Source organism: Dromaius novaehollandiae, chromosome 14 (genome assembly GCF_036370855.1).
Source record: "Dromaius novaehollandiae isolate bDroNov1 chromosome 14, bDroNov1.hap1, whole genome shotgun sequence".
In the NCBI taxonomy this organism is placed as follows: Eukaryota; Metazoa; Chordata; class Aves; order Casuariiformes; family Dromaiidae; genus Dromaius; species Dromaius novaehollandiae.
The window spans coordinates 21,096,647-21,120,305 of NC_088111.1; the positions used below are offsets into that span (position 1 = coordinate 21,096,647).

General features: G+C 48.8%; 1 protein-coding gene across 4 annotated transcripts in view; it reads left to right on the forward strand.

The window, feature by feature from the left end:
• Window positions 1–23,659, forward strand: part of ABCA3 (ATP binding cassette subfamily A member 3) — a 48,507-nt gene that overhangs the window by 3,993 nt on the left and 20,855 nt on the right. For 2 of the 4 annotated variants that reach the window (XM_064520682.1, XM_026100500.2), the window contains exons 2-11: window positions 6,879–6,971; window positions 12,172–12,436; window positions 13,498–13,625; window positions 14,052–14,217; window positions 15,937–16,196; window positions 17,220–17,336; window positions 18,062–18,182; window positions 19,333–19,506; window positions 21,592–21,773; window positions 23,248–23,394. In XM_064520682.1, coding sequence (XP_064376752.1) covers window positions 6,918–6,971; window positions 12,172–12,436; window positions 13,498–13,625; window positions 14,052–14,217; window positions 15,937–16,196; window positions 17,220–17,336; window positions 18,062–18,182; window positions 19,333–19,506; window positions 21,592–21,773; window positions 23,248–23,394 — 1,614 coding nt within the window. In that variant the 5' untranslated portion in view covers window positions 6,879–6,917. Of the gene's footprint in view, window positions 1–1,666; window positions 1,697–6,132; window positions 6,265–6,878; window positions 6,972–12,171; window positions 12,437–13,497; window positions 13,626–14,051; window positions 14,218–15,936; window positions 16,197–17,219; window positions 17,337–18,061; window positions 18,183–19,332; window positions 19,507–21,591; window positions 21,774–23,247; window positions 23,395–23,659 lie in introns of those variants that run through there. The other 2 variants (XM_064520681.1, XM_026100499.2) reach the window with 2 other exon arrangements.

Sequence of the window (23,659 nt, forward strand, 5' to 3'; positions counted from 1 at the left end):
CCGGCCCCGGCCTCTGGCACGAGGTGGCTGCCGTCCTGGGAACAGCGTGTCCTCCGGCAGCGGTGCTGCAATGGGATCTCTCAAATGGAGCGGCAGGAAAAGGTCCGGCTGCGTGTGCCGCCCCAGCCGCTGCGGCTGGCGGTCCAGGGACGCAGTTCTCCTTCGAGTTGGTGGGGAGAAAAGAGGTGCTGATTAAAAAAGAAATGTCTGCCGTTTCCAGGCCTTGTTTCTATGGAAACAGGACATCAGAAGAACAGAAATGCAGTAAATGCTCTAAAATAATTGCTGGCTCCCGGGAGCACATGGCCTTTTCTCAGCTCGTTCGGCCCTTTTCACTGAGATGGCAGCCAGGGCTGGCTGGCTCTCCATGACAAGATGGTGTGTGAAGTGGGTCAGGAAGTGGGATGCTGTGGCCTTTTTCTCCATCGATCCTCAGCCTGTCCTGATCTAAACTGTGCCAGCGGGAAAGCTCTAGCTCAGCCTGGCAGCTGGTGTGGCTGCTGGGTTATCCGGCACTGCTCTGAGCTGTGTTTGGCAGCGGGGGAGAGATTAACTCCTCCTTGTGTTGCTCCTGGTGCCGAAGTTTCACGGGGGCTAGTCAAGCGATGAGGGTGTTGCTGGCTTCTTTAGATCTCAATCACGAGTTGAACTGCTGTCTCCTCAGCTCACTCTCAGCTCCTCTGGTCTTTTGAGGGTGAGGATGTCTTTCTCTTTTGCTGACCTTGGTGGAGTTGGCCAGGGTAGATCCGTACCCACCTATTTAGGAGACTGTTCCTCCATCCGCGGTCCAAAGCAGAAAGCAGGGTATTTCCAGTGTGATGGAGAGGAACTTAGGGATCCTGTGTTATCACAGAGCTGTTCTCTCAGACGCTGGTGCCGTTCTCTCTTCCTCTATATCTTTGTCTACGCCACTTTGTGGGAAAATCAGTCTTATTTTACAGAGCTTAATACTGAGGTCAGGTAGAAGAGCGTTTCTGGAGGGTAACTTGACCTGCCACTGTACCGAAGCTGCAATGCAAGTAGGGTTGCAGGTGAATTGCACAGCGTCCTCGTGCAAGGTAAGCAGCAGTATATCTGAAGATCACCTTGAACCAGCCATGCCTAACCTTCCTTTGCTGAGGAAGATGATCCCTGTGCGCTTGAGCGAATAGCCACTGCTCGAGTCTGCGGGAACCTGCCTTGGCTTGGCCAAACGCGGGAGGATTTATCAGAAGAGCGGACAGCGGCCCGTACACTGATCTGTCTATGCGTACAGACACAGGCCAGGGCAGCAAAGCCCCAGCACTTGGGGCTGATCCCGAGAGTGCTTTCCAGAAGTTTTCCCTTCTGGTTTTGCATGTTCTGGGTTGAAAGAGTTATTTCTATGGATGGCCAAAGTCTGAAAAAACTTTTTGCTCTCAAGTCTGGTAGGAGTGGTCCTGAGTTAACCAAGCTTCTCTCTTCTCTCATTCTCCGGTGAGCAAAAGGTTCAGCACTGATCTTCCTGGGACACTGAAGAGCTTGATAAATTTGGCAATAATTAAGTTTTCTGATTTTGCGTGGTGTTTGTGTTACCTGAGAGCTGCCTGACGTTTCCTCAGAAACCTAACAGCCTTGATCGCAGCAGTAATAGCAGCCCTGGTGGTCAGAATGTGCCCAGCTCGCATTTTGAGAGCGCGACAGGGTGAGCAAGCCAGGAGAGATGTGGAAGCAGGAGGTAAGATTTCTGTTAAGGGAGCAGCCTTTGTTTCTACAGCGTATTTTCTTGCCTTTTCCTTCATTGAAACAAACAAGCAAAAATTTTAACATCTTTTCCAGCCTGAATTTGAAGGCAAAAGTTTTCTTCTTGCATTCCCCAGGGCAGGTCAAAATCTTAACTTTGGTTGCTCAGGAAGATGTGGCTGCCTCAGTTTTTGACTTACGGTCTAATTTCCTTTGGTAAATTATCATTGCTTCTGCAGCCATCTAAAGCCCTTCTGTGCTTGGGCTGGTTTGGGCTATTGTGCCACAATTTGCCATTCCCCACTTCTTATCTCAGGGCACTCGAGATGTGTTTGTTCTTCTGTGCTTAGTTTTGACTTCTCTCTAAAGCAAACCGAAACATTGCGACAAACTGGAGATGAGGGGGATTGAGGTTACTCGCTGCTGAGCTGTGAAGGCCCATTTGAGATGTCTGATTGATTGGCTTTGATCTGGCTTGAGGTCTAAAACTGATTTGCAGACTGTCCTGGCTGGTGCTTTCTTTGCTGTTAAGTACTTGCTGAGACTTATGGTTTTCCACCCATGTGTTTAGCTCTTGATTCCCTTTGAGTGAGCGCAGGAAGAGGGTTTCTGCTCTTAGGTGGTGCTTTTGAACCTCTATCAGATCCTGTCAGGTACTTTGCTGTGTGCAATATGTAGCCACATGGGTTTGGGGGGCTAGAGGGAGGCCCTCTCAGTTTAGAAAAAGCCTGCAAATTTTCACACTTTTCTTTGGCAAACAGATGACATTTCTGCCAGGGCAAATGTGGACTAGAGGCCAGCTGGAGACATGGTGCTTAAGTGGGCATGTGATGAGTTTGAATGTGTTTAAGCTGAAATTTAGCAGCAGCTGTGTTTGCAAAGTCCCATTTGCTGTTTCTCCTCTGCTTGCTGCCTGAGGAGGATGGTATCTGATTGGCTTCTCTGGGCTGCCAGCGTGGGCCTGTTCTTCTGAGTTTGTATGTGGAGCAGGACACTCACGCACAGATATGACTGTTGCACGAATCTGGTATCTGCATATATATCTACATCTATATTGAATAGCAAAACCTGCGTGTTTCTTGCTCTGAGAACGCAAGAGTTTTGATTTTGGGGATGGAAAGATGAGTGCCAAACTGAGAGGATGCTTCACCGGGTGGGGCTGATGCTTCCATAGGTCAGCTTTGCTCTGTGTGTGGTAGGCTACCTCCGTGCTGGGCTCAAAGAGCTAGTTGTGTAGAGCAGGTTGCATAGAGCAGGGTAGATGAATGGGTGCTTGTTGCTTTATCTGCAGATCTACATCGGTTTTCATTTGCTCTTGCCGTAGTGCAGTAACTCAGCTGTCAATACAGTGCTTGTGATGCACTTTTACCATTCACTGATCTTGGAGTAAAGATCAAGCAGGGTGATTAATTAACCTCAAATTTCTCCTTTTGGTGGCGTGGCTGTTTCATTTTGATACCTTGAATTCTCTGTTGAGGTTCGAGGTGATACATTGTACTGTGACCGCTTTGTATTTGGAAACCCAGCTCTCTGAGGGTGTTTTTGGCCTCCTGAGGGTAGGAGGCAATCGCTATGCTTGTGCGGGGCTGTGGCACCTGGTCAGTCCCGTTGGAATCAGCAGGAGGAAGTTGTCTTTGCACCCGGGCAGCCCACAGGCTCAGCTGGGGGTGAGGCAGGCATCCCTGCGCTGGCTGGAGCTCCAGAAAAGGCTCTGCATAACTTACAAGAATAACCTGCGCTTCGCCAAGGTACGAGTCAAATGTGTCATCTCACGCTGGGAGATGTTCATCTGCTTGAGCCAGACAGTCCAGCGCTCCCCATTTCCCCTGCCTGGCTGTGCCACAGAGAGAAGGGACTGGATGACTACAGTGACTGCATGAACAAATGCAGTCCGGGATGCCCAGTGCTCCTCGCTGCCGTGCGTGCTCACGCTGGCTGCTGAGAATCTACTCTTTCACTATTCCCATCACAGCCAAGGAAAGGTATCTCAGTGCACATCTTGCCCACGTTCAGTTTCTGTTTAACTCTGCTTCTTCCATCCCTTCCCAGCGAGGAGTCTGCATGTGCAGCAAGGCTCATTCTGAGTCAGTTTAGTGCCTGGTGACCTCCAGCACCAAGGACAAGCCAGTTAATGGGCCAGCAAAGCCTTGGTGGCTCTCCCTGCTTGTGGCCATCTTGGGCTATGTTTGCCAAAGGGGCTCCGGAAAATTTTCTTGGGTAATGTGAAGTTCTTTGCACGTGTTCTGATATGGGAACACTTGTTATTCTGTGAATGTGGAGAGAGGTGAAGAAGGCCTGCCTTTGCCATGGAGCTCCTAGAAGCACCCAGTGTGTCATGAAGGCTGAAAGCCCCCCGGCTTGTCCAGAGGAGCAACACCAGCTTGACAGAGAACCTGCCTGGAGACTGCACTGTGTCCCTTCCCATCCTCCAGGTCTCTGGTTGCTCCTGCTGTTAGCTAGCAGGCTTTGGGGTTGCTAGGATTGGAGGGGAAAGCATCTTCTTACTGCTCCCGGATCCCACCATCTGTGAGATCCCACTGCAGCATTTCCCAACGTGGTGTGAGAGGAATGGCTGAGGAACCATGGCACCGCACAGGATATAAGGCCAGAGGAGGCTTGGTGCTTTCCGGCTGGTGGTACGTGACACTTCAGAATCATCAGCAGTCGCTGTGCTCCACCCCACCACTAGCCCATGTTTTTGTGACACTCCCAGTGCAGCTAATCACTGTAACATGTGATCAGAGCTGGCTTTTTAATATCTCCACAAGTAATGGTTTAGTGTAGGATTTGCTGAAAACAAAATCCACCCTGCATTGCCACCTTTGCTTGCAGAAGCATGAGGTGTCCCTGAACATGAGCAGGTGTATGAGAACAGGCAGGTGCCTGCTGGATCGACCAGGACTGGAGAACGTGCTCTTGAGTGTCTCCAGTCGTGTTGCTGGTATGTAGTTTCCTTCTCTGTGTCTGTAGTGACCTTCAGCGCTGTCAGCTTACAGATCAAACTGTGAGGCTGGGGTTTTAAGCATAGGTCTGCCCAGTTGCAAAGAGTGACTCTGAGTTAAAATCTGGGAGCTGTCTGCTTGTGGGATGAGGCTGCTCGTGCTGGAATAAAGCAGGGCTGACCGATAGTCTGATACTGCCAGGGCCCAGGTTAGCCATCTCACTGCAGAAAGAGGGATTTTTGCTGTGCTTAGTCTCTGATGAAGCAGGCAGAGGTGTTGCTCAGCTCAATGGCTTGTTTCCCACAGTTCAGCAGTTTGCATTTCTTGGTCCCAACTGCAGAATGTGATGCATTGGAGAAGTGAATCCAGCTACCTGACACAAGACCTTTAGGTTTAGGTAGGTACACAAAAGATAATTGCTTGGCACGCTGCATAGGAGCAGGACAAATTTCTGAGCCTTCTGTGGGCCTGTGTTACATCCTTTCATCTTGGGTGTCCTGGGGTCAAAATCATGCTGATGAAAGTGGTCCTAAACCAGACAGCTGTGGCACTTGGATCTGCTTGTGCTAAGGCTGGCCCCTCGTTTGTATTGTGCTGGTAGATAACTTAGCAGGCATATGTAATTGCAGCTCATTTCTTGGTGTGACAGTGATGCTTCATCAGGGAACTTCTCTGCATATAGAGACCAAAGCAATTTGGAGAGATAGTGGGAAGAGGGCTGAGAGGTTCTTTCAAAAAGAGCAGAATGACTAAGGTGTATCACCCCACAGCACCGAGCTTTCTCCTACGTGCTCTTCGGTAATTCTGGTTCCCCGTGCTTTCCTCATCCTTGCCTCATCTTTTAAATGAAAGAGTCTTTTGTGAAGGTGTTGCTAACGTTGCAAACCAACAGTTCTGAAGCCTTGGCGTTCCAGGAGTCAGAGGAACAATTTAAAATCTTAATCGGTTCCAAAATAATGGACTACAAGTAGTTTCATGGCCTTCCTGGGACCATTTTTTGTGGTTCTGTAATCCTGGGTTCCCACTGTTTAACAAAAGTTTTCCGCTCCCCCATTGCTGGGTAAAGACTGCTGCAAAGGAGAAGGGATGAAGCTGCCAGATGTGAGTTGCAGGCTACACAGTAGCTTTCTTTTCGTAGCAATCTTTAGGAGCTACCTAAAATGTTAGGGCGAAAGACTCTGGGATAGAAGTGTGCTTCAAGTGGATGTTGTCTTTTTTACTTCCACTCCTGCAGTGGTAATTGTCTCACGTGGCTGCTAATGTGCTCTATTTAACAAGCATGAATATGCTTGTAGTATTGCTACATGTTTTGTGCCTGCTCTCTAATGTCATGGCCTGCATATTGGGCTCACTGTATTGGGTGTGTTTCAGCGCTGTAGTAATTATGATGTCTCAGTGTTTATAGGTTGGATTTCCAAACAGCAGCCTCTTTTTCTATGTATCCGGATGCTTACTTGTGTCATACAGGTCATCTGGATGACTGGGATCTGATGACACTGGAAACTAAGATGCCGCTGGCTCTTAATGGCTAATAATGACCCTTGGAGAGGGAGCACGAGAGAGTTATTTTTCCCTTGTTTCAAGGATGAGCCGGCTGTTGCAACATCAAGCAGGAAACAGGGTTAGCCACTCAGATTTATTACAAACACGTATGGTCAGTGATGCCATCTTTCTGTCTCGGTGTGGGAGGTCTTCTAGTAGTATAATTGTCAGGAGCTCTCAAGTCATTGAAGTACGTGTATTCTTGTAGTGAAATGAAACTCGCATTCGCAGCTGACGAAAGTGTTTTTCTTCTGGGGTGGTGGTGGTGAGTTAGTGAGCACCTCATTCTCAGGCTGTTGAGATGGTCCTTCCTATGATCTGTCAATGGTGCATGCTAAGTTGGTTGCAAAGGTGCTGTTGGTAAAAGAGTTGTGGAGCAGTACTGCCCATCGCAGAAGACAAACTTCCTTGTTGGGAGCTTTGAGAGCGGTGAGCAGTGCGTGGAGCTTTCAAGCTCGTTGCAAGTGCTCCTGAGCATCAGACTGGAAGCTGGGGTGCAGGCAGGAGAAAGCTTTCTGTCTGATACTGCCCCGGGAGGGCTCCTGTCCTCTTAGAAACAGCAAACTTGGATGTGGGGACTAAGCAACAAGCAAAACCCAGGAGCAGGGTTTTCCAGGGAGTTTCTGGGATTCAACAGTAGAGACCTGCTTGAGTCAGTATATGTTGTTCACTGCTCTTGGTTCTGCTTTCTAGAGTCCTGCAAAGTGGTGGCGGTCCCCTTCTGATGGAAGAATGGTTGTGCTCAGGCAGTTTGGGCTGCTTCTCTGGAAGAATTATATCCTGCAGGTAAGTTGGCACCATGCTTGCAGTAGGGGAGCTGCCTATGTCATCCCTTAAAGGTGGTCCCTTCAGAGCTTTCCCAATATCTAGATTCCCTGGTGAACCTTCTCTATAGGCCCAGGATGGCTCTGTTTGTGTGTATGGTGCCTTTTGTGCTTTTGTGCCAGGGAGGAATGGGCAGGCATCTGTGCTCAATTACCTCACATCCCTGTCCCCGCAATTGCACAATTTATTGGTTCCCCTCATTTTCAAAATAAGACTGTGAGTTCAATTTTCCCTTCTCAAGGGGCAGGATAGCCCATGTGCCCTCCTGTGCAACTGTGGGTTTTCCTGAGTTATCTTATTACATAGATCTTTCTACATCCTTCTCTGGAGAAGGTGATTGCTGCGCTGTGCCTGTAAACTTACCAGACTTGCCATGTTTTTTCTCCATTACTTTTTGCAGTCTTCAGAAGCAACTTTTATGGGTCTGTGGGCTGCCTTAAACCACCTTTGTCCTGGCATCTGCTCTTAGTCCTGCTCTGTGCTTGGGAACTAGCTAGTTATGAAGTATTTAGGGACCTTAGGGCTAACTCGCAAGCTGTGTGCTTCAAAATGAGCATTTGCTTTGCATCACAGCACTGGCTTCCTTGGCCTTGTGACCTGCAGCATCTTGCCTGCTGCTGAAATATGCTGCAGCTCCTTTAAGTAGCTTGCAAATGTTCCTTGGCAGATCCTGCAGATTCGCAGTGGGACCTGGAGCCAGCCCCTTGTAGAGGGCAGTGGAAGAGGAGGAGCAGATCTCAGTGCAATCTGGCTTTAGGGTTTCAATTACCATACTGAGGATCAGCACAATGCTGCTTAAAAATAAACAAATGAAAGGGAGGAGGGCTTGCTGGGTTTTCTGCGGCCCATGCTTCCAGCATAGTATGGAGCGTGGAACAGACTGCAGAACTCAGCTTTGATCTAAGGGGTCGAGGAACTGATCCGATTTGGAGCCCTTTGTCAGGAGCATGCTCCAAGGCCTAGAGTGTAGCATGGTCACAAGCCCTGTAAATTTTTCCATGTGCACCACAGACATCAAGCAGAGCAACCTCCTTTCCTTTCTGCAGCGGAATAAAACCTTCCTCTGGGTGTACCTCGGGGCAGGGGCACATCTCTCCACCTTTGCAAGTTTTGTGAGGGCACAAGCTGACTCAGAGCGACCGTGCCAGAACATACCCTGCAGTGTTTGTTCCTCTAAGTAACCACCAGAAAATAAGCTCCTGATAAAGAAGTAAAGCTCACAAGTTGTTAGCAGGCTAATTTAAAAATGGATGCTCAGTGCAGGGACTGGAGCATGTGACTTGCTTTAAGCTGACAGAAATGGCCAGTTGGTAGTGATGATTATAGATGAGTGTCCCTGTCGCCTCTGAAATAAGGAAGCTTAAATGACTTCTGCAGGAGCAAAAGCCTGTGCTTGTAACTGTGTATTAGCTTCTGAGTTCATGGAGCCAGGCAACCGTTCTGGAAAAAGTGCAAGGGACTATTAGAGGGTTAATATAATAGCAAATCAGCAGGAGGCAGTTCGTCTGCAAGAGCTGCATTATAAAACCATCAGACATCTGCAACATTCACTTTTATGAACGTGGCCTTTTAAAACACTTCTTGACCCTGCCAGCTCAGAGCCGGTGCTTCCTGGCTGCTGTGCCAGAGCTGCTAATGAGTTTGCACCTAGGGCTACCTTCTTGACCTTGACATAGTGTCAAATGGTCATTGATTCCCAAGGTCCAGAGGAACCCTCATGCAGCAGGAAATACTAAGTAAGGAGCTGTGTCTAACAGGTACAGCTGTGACTGATCTCTGGAGGTGGTCAGGTGGGAGGCAGCAGGCAGCTCTTTGCCCCTCCAAGGGGAAATCCAAAGATGGGCTGCCCACTTTAATGAAAGCTGGGGAATGCCAGGGCAATGGGAGGAGCAGCTGTGTGGCAAGATGCCCACACACCCACCCCCTGAGCAAACCTGGGAAGAGCAAATTGGAGCCAGTCGCTGCAGTGCAAACTGTCTCCCCGTTCCCAGGAGATCTTGAGAAATCAAGATGGCTCATGTTCTGGGCTCGCTTCCCACTCCTCCAGAAACCGCGTGTGATCTTAGGATGCCTGACTTGCTGCTTTTTCCTCCGCCTGAAAAATAAAAACGTGTTCTAATCTGCGAAGGGCCCACGAGGTCTAACTCAGCGCTCTGTGCAACAGAGACCCGCAGTTAGAATATGCAGCTTCAGAAGGAGCCGTCACGACAGCTGCGGCACTGTCTGGAGCCCTCGGAGGTCCGGAGCTGTGGTCCATGCTAGGATGAAAGCAGGCAGGGGAAACAGTCAAAGGCACATGGACAGGGGCTCGTGCCCGGGCAGAGCAGCAGGCTCTGCCCGTAGAGTGTGGACCCTGTGCAGACGCCCGGAGTCCTATCGTGTGTTTGTTATAACAGCAGAGCCGGTTGCTGTGCTCAGCTGCAATCTGGACTGTTGCGTTGCAGCTTCCAGCAGACAAGTTGAATAAGAGTATGCCAAGTAGGAGGCAATTTAGCAACACCGAGTGTGGAGAGAGATCAGGGAGGAGCTGGACCATCCACGTAAAAAACAATTGCTGAGACAGCAAGTTAAAGAATAAATGTCTTGGTGCACCTCTTGCTCCTCTTCGTTGCTCCTCTTTCTAGCCCAGCGGAGGGCTGTATAACAACATGATCTTGCAAAGCCTTTTTTAGCAAGAGCCCTCAGAAAAGGTTAGTTTTGCTGCTTCTGCTCTGGGCATATGCTCAAAATGAGCAGCGCTGTGAATCCCACCAGGGAGCTGAGCTGCCTGTTTTGGCAGTGGGTGTATTCATAGCCCATCCCAGCTGCCAGATAAAACTCGTTAGCTTAAACTGCAGTAAATGAGTTTAGTTTAATGTGTTTGATCTTGCATGTGGGCTGGGCTAAGGTCATGCACAGCCGGTAAAGGCAGCTCAGCTTGCAAGAAGAAATGAGGCAGCTGGATTTAGCTTCACACTCTTGTTCACGCTCTCCTGAAGCTTCCCATTGCAAAAAGGGAGCTGAGCAGGTACAAGATGCCTTCTTCCCTGGCTCTGTGTTAGCTCCCTGCGTGGGGGTCCTGTAGCAGGCAAGCAAAGCCATGCAGGCAAGCCCTGCCTCGGTTTCCCCTGAGGTTCCCCGGCCCAGCTGTATTGTTTGGCATGTTTATGAGAATAGACCAGCACTCACCACTTCCCTCTCCTGGAAAGCAGCATGACTCCATCTAACTGTATGAGCATAAATCCAGTGGTTAGCAGCGTGTCCCAGCACATGTGGTAAAACAAGTCAGGGCAACTGCACTGCAGGACCACAGGGCTGTGTTTTCCTGAGAGCTACTGTTCCTTCTGCATTCCTGACCCTCCGCACCTGGTGGTGTTAGTCCCTTTACTCCAGCAGCCTTTGTCCTGCCTCATGGCTGAATCCACAGAATCCATGTTCTTCTGGCCCCTTCTTCCATAAGTACTTCCTTTGCAGAGCATGCCTTGCCAGGTAAATCCTCTTGGTTTAGAGTCAACCAGCCCTGAAGTGAGCTTCTGTTTTTTTACATGGGACATTTGCTGCAGCTGTGTGCGTGTTTCCAGCTCTGCCAGAAACCTCTGCAGCTACTCTCTGCTGCTTGCTCTGGTGCATGCTGCGTCTAGGTAGCAGCTGCTTGCTGGTGGGAGAGAGGACAGTTAATTAGTCACTGGAGACCTGAACTGCTCTGTGAAAAGAGGAGTAGGTTCAGCTCTCCAGTGCCTATCCAGTCACCTCCTAGCAGGGCACGTTGCTTTGTGACGGAGCAAGTGGAGTTTTAGGTGCTAATGAACTTGGGTTAGTAGTGTGTGTTAGTAGTTAATGGAGAATATAAAGTGTCTTGAGAGGCAGCCTTGAGGGAAAACTACAGACATCTGTGCCCTTGGGGATTGGAGGGTAAAGTTCTGGCTTTGCAGCTCAAGCAGATTCACTAAACTTAATTGTCTAATTGCTTGAACTTGAATTTAAAAAGTAAGTGAGCTGATGTGTTTAGTGCAGGCAGATCTTGGAAGTGGAATCTCAGCTCTTGGATCTGTTTTCCACGCTGTATGAGGACACCTGTCACATGTAGCTAGAAGCTTTGAGGGCAAAGTCACTTCATCTGTCTTGCCTAGGCCAGAGTCGAGCATCCTGCTGAAATGCCACAAGAGGCAGCTGAGTGGCATGGGGCTCCTTTGCTGCCTCACTGCTGGATGCACTTGGTTTGCACTCTGCCTGACACCTCGCTGTCACCTGCCGGCTGTCCCAGCTGCCTCTTCAGGCGCCCAGGGGTTATCCACCTCCTGACGGGTGGTCTCTGAGAGCCAGAGGAAAAGCTGATGATTTCAGCGCGAGGAGTTCCTTTTTCCCTCAAGCTATTGCTGACCCACTTCCGTGGCTTGGCAGGAAGAGCTGCCGTGCTCTCAGGGTCTTGTCTCCTGGCTGAGATCTAGAGCTGATGTCCTAGTTGCATGCAACTGCTGATTTCTGGCAGAAAGGTTCAGTGGCTGCATTAGCTTTGCTGTGCTCCAGTTGAACTCCCCTTTGCTTGTTTGCTCTATCTTTCCTTTTATTTAGCTACAGTATTTTTAGCTTCTAGCCCTTTAAGTATGGGTTAAGGTTGCTCTACATTGATAAAAGCTGTTCTCTTCACTCTCCTGATACTGACTGGCCTCCAGATAGCACTTTTCCTTCTTGCGGGAGCACTGAAATGTATTGCGGCACTTGCTTACAGGAGTGATTTAGGCAGGCATCAAGCAGTGCCTACTCTTTGGAAAAGTTTCATTGCACAGCAAAAAGGCAAATAACCAGCTAAACTCATTTATTCTGTGGCAGCGTAACTGGGAAGTATCTAAAAGCAACACAGTTTAAAACTGAACATGTTTAGGGAAGGAGACAGAAACCACCTTGACTGGAAAGTCCTGAAAGATGCAGGAACCTTCTAAATTTAACAGACAAGTCTCGCTTAGTCTCACAGTCAATTCACGTGCTTCATTTGTTTGTAGCCTCCTACAGAAAAAGCCAGCTTATGAGATCTTTGCAGTCCTGAGTGCTGTGAAATGCAAGAGCCCTCTGGTACTTCTGCCGCATGGAATACATGTGCCATGAACTTTGTTTAGTTTCATCTACTTTGAGCAGGTCTAACCCTACTTATATATGTCTTTTTTCTTCCTCTACCTTGCTACAGAAACGGCAGATTTTGGTAACAGTCATCGAAATCTGCCTGCCGCTGCTGTTCGCTGCCATCCTGATTGCACTTCGTCACCGGGTGCATTCGATCAGCCACCCCAATGCCACTATCTATCCCACCCAGTCGGTGGATGACCTGCCAGCGTTCTTCTATCACCGACATCCGAGCAACCCTTGGGAGCTGGCGTACGTCCCCTCGAACAGCAGTGCTGTGAAGAGCATTGCTGAGGCAGTAGAGAAAGCTTTACCGATCAGCATTAAAGGTTAGCAGGGGCTGGGGGTTGTGGCTTGGACTTAGGCATCTCTGAAGACGTGCGTTTGTTATAGCTCAAGTTGAACGCTACGCTAGCTTTGGTGATGTAAGTGCATTCCTGAACTGGGACCTGCAGGTAGGATGTTCTAAGCTTCTTGGATGAAACTTCTAAAAGACATGAAATTCTCCCTAGATTAAGCATTACCAGGGTCCAGAGACCAGCATCTAACTCAAGCACTGTGTGGCAGTGTTGGTGGCAGCAGCTTCACTTTTATGGGCTGAGCTGCCAGCTAAAATTAAGTGTTCTCTCAAAACCTAGACTTCTGCTCAGCAGTCAGCTGTGTCCCCTGTTCCTATGGGTAACACCCAGTACTCATAGCGCAAAATGAGGTTTAACAAAATGGTCATCCTCTTCTCTTCTGTGTATTTGATGAATTTATGTCTAATCAGTCTGTCTTCCACCCCAGTAATTGTTAGAGTAGCCAGAAATTCTCAGACTAATTTTTATTAAGATAAATCTTGATGCTCTGTTCCCAGAAGGCATCACTTTGTCAGCTCTTCAAGGCAGTGGTTTTGCTTTTGTTGCACTAAAGCTGCCTGACTTAGTTTTGATTTTTGTTGTGGTTTTTGTTGCAATTTCTATCTAGACATTGAAACATATTGGCCTTAAAATAGCTGAATAAAGTGGCTGTCGCTTTCCTGAAACAAAGTATTTGATAATCTTGTTGCGTAGAAAGTTTTAATACTTCTACTTCTTGTTCCGAGCTGAAGAAAATACTAGAATTTTTCTGTGAAAAGATATCTGACCTTCTGGTCTCAAGGAGGAGAAAAAAATCTGTGTCCCCCATGATGGGTACAGCTACATCCCATGTAAATTCCCCTATGTCTGACACTGATGATGTTTTTCAACTCTGGCTGGAGCACTTCCCTCCCGCTCAGAAAAACTGTCCTGAAACGATATGACATTTGCAGTGGTGGCCTTCTGGGTTTCAGCCTGCTCTGTGAAATGCCGTGCTCTGCGGACTGCAGCTCCCGCAGGCTGCTCACAGTCTGCCTTTCCTTCCTCTGCAGCTCAAGGCTTCTCCTCAGAGAGGGAATTTGAGGAATATGTGAAGTTGGACAACCGCTCGGGCAATGTGCTGGCTGCCGTTGTGTTCAAACACTGCTTCAATCAGAGCAAGGCCCCGTTGCCCCTCCAGGTAAGCAGAGCTGCTGGATGTGCGACCGCAGCTCGGTGGTGAACAGCTGGGGCTGGATCCCAGCATCCTGCAGAGGGAGAACGACTGTTTTAACCTTGATGAGCAGCCGCTGGCAGAGGGGGGCTGATGCCAAGTGTCCTGGCTCCCAGAAGCCTGCTCAGGCCGTCAGATGCCTGCCGAGGTGCCCAGACACGCTCTGCGAGGGCATGTGAAGTGCAAAGTGTCAGCACTTTGGAAAGCCTGACTGGAGGATGAGGAGTTTACTCCTAAGCTGTTAACAGTGGCTCAGTGCTGGTGCTTGGAGGGACGTGTCCGTGTGAAGAAGCATGTGAGGGCGACATCCTCCTCTGGCCCTTTGTCATGCAAGGAATTGCTCCTCTTTCTGATTAATCCGTGCCACAAACCTCCTTTCTGTGCTCCTTGCAGGTTGATTATGCGCTGCGCTTCAAGTACAGCCCGAGGAATGCCCCCCGCAGCGAGCAGACGGGCTTGAACCCCAACCTTGACCGTGACTGGCACACCAGCTACCTCTTCCCTCTTTTCCAGTTGCCTGGCCCCAGGGAGGCCAAGTTTGCAGATGGTGGCACACCAGGTGAGGGTTTGTTTTTATTCCACCATATGTCATTTGCCAGCCAATAAGACAGACTTCATTTTCCATATAGTGACATACTGTACAGTATTCACTGAGACTCCGAGTATAAATAAATATCCCATTAACCAGAATCTCTTGGGAAATGCTGGCCAGCACCTGGCCTAGTCCTACAGCAGCCAACTGCAGAAATGCAGCGTTTCCCTCCACCAATTGCTGTCAGCTGGCAAGGGAGCTCACAAGGCCACGAAGGGCAGGATACAGGTTTTAAAAATGCAGGGGATTTGTGAGGCAAAGGGTTGACGTCATCTCTGTCAGTCTCTTACTGACAGATAAACAAGTCCTCCCTGTGTCCTTGGTGACTGTGCCCTGCATGCCGTGGCTGGCGTGTGGACGTTGCGGGCCTCGCTTCCCACTGCTTTAGCCAGTATAACTCTAGAGCAAGCTGGAGGTGTGGGATGACAGTCATCTTCCTAAAGGCCCTACAAAATAAAGGAGAGCATCTGTTTGTCTGGAAAGAGTGCCCCTGTTGAAAGTAGTTGGATAAGAATAAATTGTATTTACTTGGATTTTAAAGTTTAAATATGTATTATTTTCTCATTTTAAATCTGTTTTTAATGGTAAATTTATTTCAGGTCCAGACTATTTAGGTCTTATAATGCTACTGAAATACATCAAAACTAAATAGGGCAATTCTGTGGTTTCAGCAAAAGTGCATAAAGAAAGCTAAACTGCTGAGTGGGAAACAGCAGTGGAATTCCTGGAGCTGGCACTGGTTTAGGACTAGCCCAGCCCTTGACTCCTGGAGCTTCCTCTATGGCTGCAAAAAGGATGTTTCCCTTGGTTCAGCTTCTCCTTCCATTTGGTTCAATAGCTACGTCAAGAAAAAGATTGGGACACTGAGAAAGCGGGCAAACTGATTTTCCTCAGAGGGTGTAGGTAAAACAGCATGAGGGCACTGTATCTATTAGTTTCAACAGAGACACTTAGATCAATTCCCTAAACTACAATGTTTGTTTAGTCAGTTAGTTAATATGAATTGTTGTCAGTGAATTGCTTTTTTCCCACCTTTTCCATATCTGTTTAGGATGTTTTAGGCAAATAACTTTCAAAATGCTGATTTGGAGCTTTCTAAATGGAATTCTAGTTTCCATTCAGGTAACGTGGTAGAAATCACCTGTAATGATAGATTAGTTTAAAAAAAAATACTGTTTTCTAATGCACAAAAATTTAAGCCAAATACGTGAAAAAAGGGGTATAGTTTTCCCCACAAAAACCTGCTTCAGTATCTCATACCCTCTTGGTTTACCGAAAAAGGACTGAATTTCATAACAAAAACTCAGTTCAGTTACACTGTCTGTGGTTGATGATAACTGAGAATCACTTTCCTTACAAAAATCACGCAGAAAGAGGATTGCCATTTAAATCAAAGCTTCCTGCCAGCTGTTTTTGAATGATGATTATGAGAGATTTAAATTGTTCTGATTTTAATCCTTCCCAAGCCCCTCTATGTCTGCTGAAATGACAGGGAGTATTTTGATGGTGATATTTGCTTTCCTTTTCTAAGAACTCTTTTCTTCTTTTCTGGTCTTCCCAAATAACCCTTCCCTTAGAGGCTACTTCTCTTCCTAAGAAGGTCTGTCCTGTTCTTTTCTCCCCGTGAATTTGTGTCTATGGAACATGCACCCATTTCTATTTCCTCGTGTTGCTTTTGCCATGCAGGTTATATCCGGGAAGGCTTCCTGGCAGTGCAGCATGCTGTGGATAGAGCCATCATGCAATATCACACTAACGCCACCAATGCCGGCCTGCTGGAGAACATCACAGTGGTGGTACAGCGCTTCCCCTACCCATCGTACGTCAATGACCTCTTCCTTCTTGCCATCCAGAACCAGCTGCCCCTGCTGCTCATGCTCAGCTTCACCTACACCTCACTCAACATCGTCCGTGCTGTTGTGCATGAGAAGGAGAAGAAGCTGAAGGTAACGTGAGTGGGTCATGTGGACTGGTATTTCCCATGCTGCCCCTTTCGTGGGCTGTGATGCCCCAGGAAAAGCTTCCCCTTGCTTTGCACCACCGGGACCTCCTTTTTGAAGGAATGACATCTCCAAAGTAATAAGCACCCTATGATCTGTAACCCATATTGCTGTCAGTGCAGACAGCTCTGTGCATAGTGCTTGCCTTCCTTGCTTTGCTCCTCTCACTATGCAGTGTTTTCTAACAGATCCTTCCTTTAAAAGAACTAGGTAGGAACAAAATCCTCACTGGGTTTGGAGCCGGCAAGCAGGAGGTGGGGAGAAGGGATGACAGGGGATTAGCAAACTCTAGGCAAGAATGTCGTTAATCCTGTTGCTGGAACCCAGCTCTGTTCTTCCTTGCTGTGCAACCTTATCTGCTTAGCAGTGCTGTTGGGTGTGAAGACTGGCGTTTCTTTTGGACTGGAGGGCATTTTGAAAGGTGGCTTCTTGAGAGGACAGCTCTCGTGAATTCAGAAATTCAGTGTGTGGGAAGCAGGATTTCTGTTTTTTAAATCTAGAAACCTGTGTTTCTAAATTGTGGTATATGGGTGGTTAGGAGCTCAGCGAATGTGATGGTTGCAACATCAGGCCTGAGGGTGCAGGGCTCGGTTTCCTCTGGGGTGTTGGATTGTCCTGCCCTCTAGTCTGCCCTGCTGCCGGATGACTGCAGCGGCCCCACCAACCTGAACTGCTGTGGTTTTGGATCCAGCTCGGCGCTTCAGGGAAACCTTGTTTTCCACATCCCTCCTGGCCTGGCTGTGGTGGTGGCCCCTGTTCAGGGAGGAGGCACTGTGTGGGGATGAAGGCTGCACAGGGCTGCTGGTGCCTGGGGCTGCCTCCTCCCTCACCAGCACTGAAGGGCCACAGTCGCCACCTCCACTTTCACCACGGATGCCTGGCCTTGCTCACTGCCACATGAGGTGCTCTGGGCCCCCTTGATCAGGAAGGATGGGTGCAACTCTGGGTAACAGCTTGGCCTTCCCACAGGAGTACATGCACATGATGGGCCTCAGCAACTGGCTGCACTGGAGTGCCTGGTTCCTCATGTTCTTCCTCTTCCTCCTGGTGTCCGTCTTTTTTGTCACAGTACTCTTCTGTGTGAAGGTGAGTATCTTTCCTCATGCCCACATTGCACAGGTCAGTACTGCTGGGCATGGGGATCACAGGACTTCTGTGTCGTTGGCTGGGGAGAAGGAGGGCTATCCTGGTAATTCAGGATTCCTCCTTCTTCCATGTGCCTAATACGGAGAGCCTTTTTCTGAGTCGATTCCTTGCTTAAGCTCTGTGCAGGATGAATGCACTTAGAGTGCACCCAGGAGCTTGGTTTATTCATGCAGGCCGGGCCCCCTGCCACTGTTGACTGTAGAAGGTTGACCCCCCATCTCACTCCCAACAAGTGGGCTAGGTGCTTTAACAGCCTTTCGCACTGCCTACGTCACCCAGCAGCAGGACGAGATGGGAGGGTTAGAGCTAGGCAGGTGCAGGGAGGGTCTGGGCATTCCTGGGCCTAGCAGGAACTCCTGTTCCTGAGAGCCTGTGAATCCTTGGAGAGACTCAGGCTCTCCTGCTTCTCTGTACCAGCAGCATGAGAAAGAGAAGGCAGCTGTCATGGGTGGAAAGCAGGATGTCCCCTGCCTCTTAGGTCCTGTGTTACATGAGGACAGCCCACGCTTCCACCATTTGGACTGATCTAGGAGGGTCTGGGGGTTCTTGGTCCATCTCTTAATTTGTTTTTAACCCATGAAAAACATCAAGCCTTGGCTGCCTGTGTGTGCCAGCGGCTGTAGCAAGCTTCATCAGCTGCAAGTGTAACCGGATTTTCTCGGTAGGTGAGCGAGCAGGGAGCAGTGCTTACCAACAGCGACCCCACTCTGGTGTTCACCTTCCTCGCCATATTCTCCATCTCCTCTATCTCCTTCAACTTCATGGTGAGCACCTTCTTCTCTAGAGGTGAGTCTGACTTCCCTAATTGCCTCCTCTGGCTGATCTTCTGTTGTCTCGTGTGTGTCTATTATGCAGCTCGTCACTGAGCCTCCCTCAGTGCCCTTATGCAACCCCAGAGAAATGTGCTACAGGGAGAGGGGAATTTGAGGAGTTATCAGTTTTTTTAGTGGTCTGTGGTCAGCCTCACCTGTTGTCCTTCCTGTTCCCCAGGAGAAATGTGCAGCTAGAGGAGCTGCTTCTGTGCAAATGTTTTTTTTATGATATAAGCTAATATCTCTTGAAAACACCTTTCATCTTCCTCACTGGCAGTCCAGAGAGCCTACATTTTGCAAGTGCCCTTATAGTAGGAGCTGTCTGACCTGCTGCCTGTAAATCCCTACTTGTAAAGAGCCTAGGCTTTTGAGTTCGAGGGTGTTTGGTGAAATGCTGATGCTGTTCCAGCTGGTAATGGGAAACACAGATGGAGGAAAACACTTAGAATCTGTTTCCCCATCCCTGTGGGGTTTACAAATCCTGCCAAAGGCCGTGAGAGGAACCCACACAATGCAGAGAGTTTGTTCTGGGCCTTGTGCCGACGGGCATAAGAGCATTGTTTCTCTTGCCAGTAGGCCATGCATGGAGAGAGCAGCATGGTATAAAATTATCAATTTTTGCATGGTTTTGGTTGGAAGGGATCTCTGGAGAGATCTTGCTCTGGTCCATCTTGCTCAAAGCAGGGCCAGCTCCAGAGTTAGATGAGGTTGCTCAGGGTCTTGTGTGGGACAACTTGTCTTGAGGCACAAGGCAGGGTGCTTACTTCTCTCTTTGCCTGTGTTTTATATGTAGTGCTTCTGAAGGGGATGTATATACTGTCACTTCCCAAACCAGATAAGCTAATCTTCAGGGCCTCATCTGGGTGTCTTGGGCCCCTGCGTGCTGTGCAGGAGTGCTCTGTGCTTTGAGGTGGGCTGGGTGCTTTAACAGCTGTCCTGTGTAGAGTCAGTATCCAGCCCTGCTCCTGCCTTGCTGTGTGACTTGGGCAAGTTGTAGCCTCTGCTCCCCTGTTACCATTTGTACAAAAGACTTGAATCTCCGTGGATGGAAAGCTGGCAAGAAATATTCAGCGGCATCCCTGTGTTATAAATGTTTCCTTTCCTATTTTTCTCTGTCCTTGCAGCAAACGTTGCAGCTGCTGCTGGTGGTTTCCTGTACTTTTTCTCCTACATCCCTTACTTTTTCATCTCACCCCGCTATGACCTGATGTCCCACAACCAGAAGCTGTCATCCTGCCTCATCTCCAATGTGGCCATGGCGATGGGGGCACAGCTCATTGGCATGTTCGAAGGAAAAGGTGAGTGAGTGCCTCTTGTTCCTCGTGCCCATTGCTGCCAGTCAGCAGAGGCTGGGAAATCAGCCTGCTGGTGTGCACAGTTTGCTGGAAGCTGAACGTCTTTGTCCCGTCCTTTGGCTCAGCCTGCCGCTTGGCCTCCCTTTCTCTGTGGCGAGTTGGAACTGGCTTATGTGCAGTCTGAAGGGCGTAAAGAAGTCAGAGAGCCGCTTTCCTGCTCTTCGCAAGAGCAGGAGGGCTAACTGTTGAATGTTCCTGCAGGTCTTATCAGCTTTGCCCCTCCAAACCCTTGTGTCTGGCAGCCGCGAAATGGAGTCTGAGCTGTACAAGATGCTGTAGTCAGTCTCTTTGATTACAAAGTCAGTTCTGTTCTAAGGGATGGGAATTAATTGCATCCTCTCCTTTCCAATTTTTTTTTTTTTAATTTCCATGTTAATAAGAATTTGCTGTTGGTTCCAGTAGAGGCCACGTCTTTGCAAAGTGGTGGAACTGAATAGGAGGCTGCAGTCACAGATCTCACTAGAGAAGAGATTGTTTCTTCCCAAGGCAGTTACAAAGAATGTGGAGGAAGAAGCCTGATGATGTGTGCGAAGGATGGGGCTGGGAGCCTAGAGCTTTCAGTACAGTTCCTGTTGCATCTTTTCTCTCCATCTGTAAAACAGGGATCGTTCTAGGTTTGCTATGTTGCAGTCTCTTCCAGAACCTCCATGTATTTTTGTCCTCAGAACTCACACGTTGTTATTTCGTACATGTCCTCTAAAACTGTGGTAGGCTGTCTTCTGGGACGCAGCGTCTGTGCAAAGAAACATGATACATCTCCATTTCAGAGGGTGGCTATGGGGACTGAGTCAGCCCTGCGTGAGGTGCATTGATGCAGCATTGATGGAGACCCTGTAATCATTTAGATATAGAATGGCTTGTGGGATAGCTAACAGACCAGCAGAGAAGAGAGGGGAAGCAACACAGGAGCCCTCTGAGCTGCTTGGGTGTTGACACAAGTGATTTCATGGCTGGGAGGTCCAAAAGGGTTGCTGGGTTTGATTCTTTAACGTCTGCAAGGTGATTAAAACTCTGAGCAAATCTGTGCTACCGCTTAAATATTTGTCACTGGCTCTGGAGTTTCCCTTGCTGATATGGCTCAGTTTAGGTAACTAGGTTTAGTGTAGGGAGGGTGGGCAAAGAGTTAAACATCATCCCAAGTGACCAGTTGTATCTGCATCAGCTCCACTGAGCGCTTCGCAGAGCAGGAAAAGTGAAGCCGTTGCCCGTCAGGTCCTGCAGTCCCAGAGATGCGGCAGTGACCCCAGAGCTGCTCAGCTGTACAAGGTACTGCCCTCAGCACAGCCAGGATGGAGCAAGGAAGGTCCTGCAGTAATTCGGGTGTTTCACACAAACACTTTTGGGTCTTCACAAATTATGTTGCAGAGCTCACTGAGTGTTTGGGCCGAACAGCTCTTTTTCTGCTACAGAAGATGGAAGGGGTTGAAGTAACTCAGGTAGTGGGTAATGCAGTGCTCTGTGCAGTGCAATGCAGAGATATCTGGGTTTCCATAGAATCAGCTTGTGTTCAGCAGATGTTAGTTTTGATTCCGTTCCAGGCTTGCTGGACTGGGAACGTTCAGTGTCTCCATGCCAGGTCAGGGTGTGCAGGGAAGGCTCATTAGCCTGGGCCCAGCGCCATGCAAATGTGGAGGAGCGGTGTGGATGTTGTGCAGTGTCCACCTGTGTAAAACCGTGCTGAATCTGATCTGGCAAATCTGAACTAGGTGTTCTCACCCTGTATTCCCTGGGTGAGACTCAGGATGCTCCTATATTTGTGCACAGTTAATACACAGCCTGGAGAGTCCACCGCCAGTACCTGAGAAATGATTGCATTTGTTGTGTTAAAACATGTCAGCAGGCAGGGAGCCATGCAGTGTGGAGCCATGCATGTATTACGTACTAGCACAATAGCTTCTCATTACCAAGCAGTGAATTGGGAAAGGGAGATGTTATTTGGCAGTCTTGGAGAGCACATGCTGCTATGCTTTATCCTTCTAGGGCTGAGTGCTCTGGACAGATGTAAACACTGTCCTCTGTGCATTTCAGGGACTGGCATTCAGTGGAGGGACCTCATGAAGCCAGTCAGCGTGGACGACAACTTTACCTTAGCACAAGTGCTGGGGATGCTGCTTCTGGACTCAGCTGTCTATGGCTTGGTGGCCTGGTATGTGGAGGCTGTCTTTCCAGGGGAGTACGGTGTGCCGCAGCCTTGGTACTTCCTCTTTACGGTAAGCACTGCTGCCCTACGTACGCATCCCTTCCAGCAGTTATACAGGAGCTGCTCAGTGACATTCTCTGCTTTTGTGCTATGCAGCTGGTGAGACTAAATTAACACTGTGGCATCATCTGGCCTTTAAAATTGAGGGGCCTGAAGTGCATACTCAGTAAAGGCTAGTGCTGCCATATTTTCTACTGAATATGAAGCATCTTGCGGGTCTTCCTGGCTTTAAATCGTTGTCCTGACACGTTTTGGCTTACATGACGTTGTTAACAATGTCTCTATGTCCCAAATGAAGGCAATAGAGAGAAGCTACAAGTGAGATGAAACCAGATCCAGTCATTTAAAACTCTCCTGAGCACTGAGATCCAAGTGGACCTAGATAGTCTATGCTCTGCTCCCTCTGCTGTGAGCCATCACATGCTAGTGACAGGGTTTGGGTTACAGTTCTAAAGCAAGCCAGTTTTCACCCATCAGCTGAGCTGGCATTGCTCTGCCAGCGTGTTGCAATAGCCAAGCAAAATGTGTCATCTTCAGCCAGTGTAACTGTGGTGGTTAATGTAACTCAGCTGATTGCTGATAATTCATTAAGCCACAGTGACACAGTCACCTTTGATCATGTGAATGTATCCTTTGTTATTTGATTTGGAGGTTTTTCCTTCTCCCCTCTTAATTCCTTGTCCCAATATGATTTCACTTCAGCATCTGACTGCATATTGCAGTTGGACCAGTGTAGAGCTCTCTGCACAGCAGAAATACAGCTGTCTGCCAAAAGCTGTGGTGAGCTGCTAATTTCTGGGAGACAGCAGTAGCAATCTGAGGCAACGTACTCTAGCCCTGGCTTGTGGTGGACAGAGCGAGCAGGACATGTCAGTGCTCTGGCACTCAGGTGCCCTGCATGCGGGAGTTGTGGAATTGTTGTTTCCACAGGGATTTAAAATCTTACCTATTCTCATTCCTAGAAGGGTTAAAAGAAGGGTATAATTGTAACTTGACCTCAGCCCTTTTCCACTTAGTGTATGTCAAGTTGCTTTGGGAGCTGACTGTCTGCTAGATCTGTTCCTCCTGCTCTTCTGGGCAGGGCGGTTCTGTCTGAGGAGTTCTGCTTCTCATTGAAATGCTAATCTTTTCTGTGGAGCTGAACACTGCAAAAACTGCCTCTATAACTGTGGGCAATCATGCTGTAAGAGAGAACTAGCTGAGGGAAGTAGGCAGCAGGACAAATGGAGAAACAGTTCCATCCTCTGGCTTACCTGCCCGGTAAAGATACACCAGTTAGCAACTGATAACCAAAGAGAAATGGTCTTGCAGAGCCCTTAGAAGTGTCTGCATGCAAGGAGGATGGAGGAGGGTTGCAGGAGGCTGGGGAAGAAGGGACAGTCTGCGTGCCCTGCACCTGAGTTTCTCTCTCTGCTTGCTCACTCTTCTCGCTTGCTTGCTCTGTGCACATGCTTTCTCCACTCACTCACTCTCTGCACTCTCAGCCCTCGTACTGGTGTGGGCACCCTAGGACTATCGTGGGAAAAGAGAAGGAGGAAGAGGAGGACCCTGAGAAGGCCCTGAAGAGCCAGTACATTGAGGAAGAGCCTGCCGACCTCGTGTCAGGAATCAAAATAAAGCACCTTTCTAAGGTACAGACTTCCCAGTGTGGCATTAATACTAGTGACAGGACTTTTCCTGTGTCTTCTCTCCCCTTTCCCAGCATTATCCTAACATTAGAGCAGGCCCTGGCCATGCTGTTTGTGCAAGTAGTAACCAGGTATGATGGCTAAGGGAAAAAGAACTTAGGCCTTTTCCTACTACGGGTTGTTAAGCACAGCACCCTGGACGTAGAGGAAACTGTGATGCCCTGCTCTGGAAAGCAGTGGGTGTAGGAGGAGAAAGGCAGGGCTACTG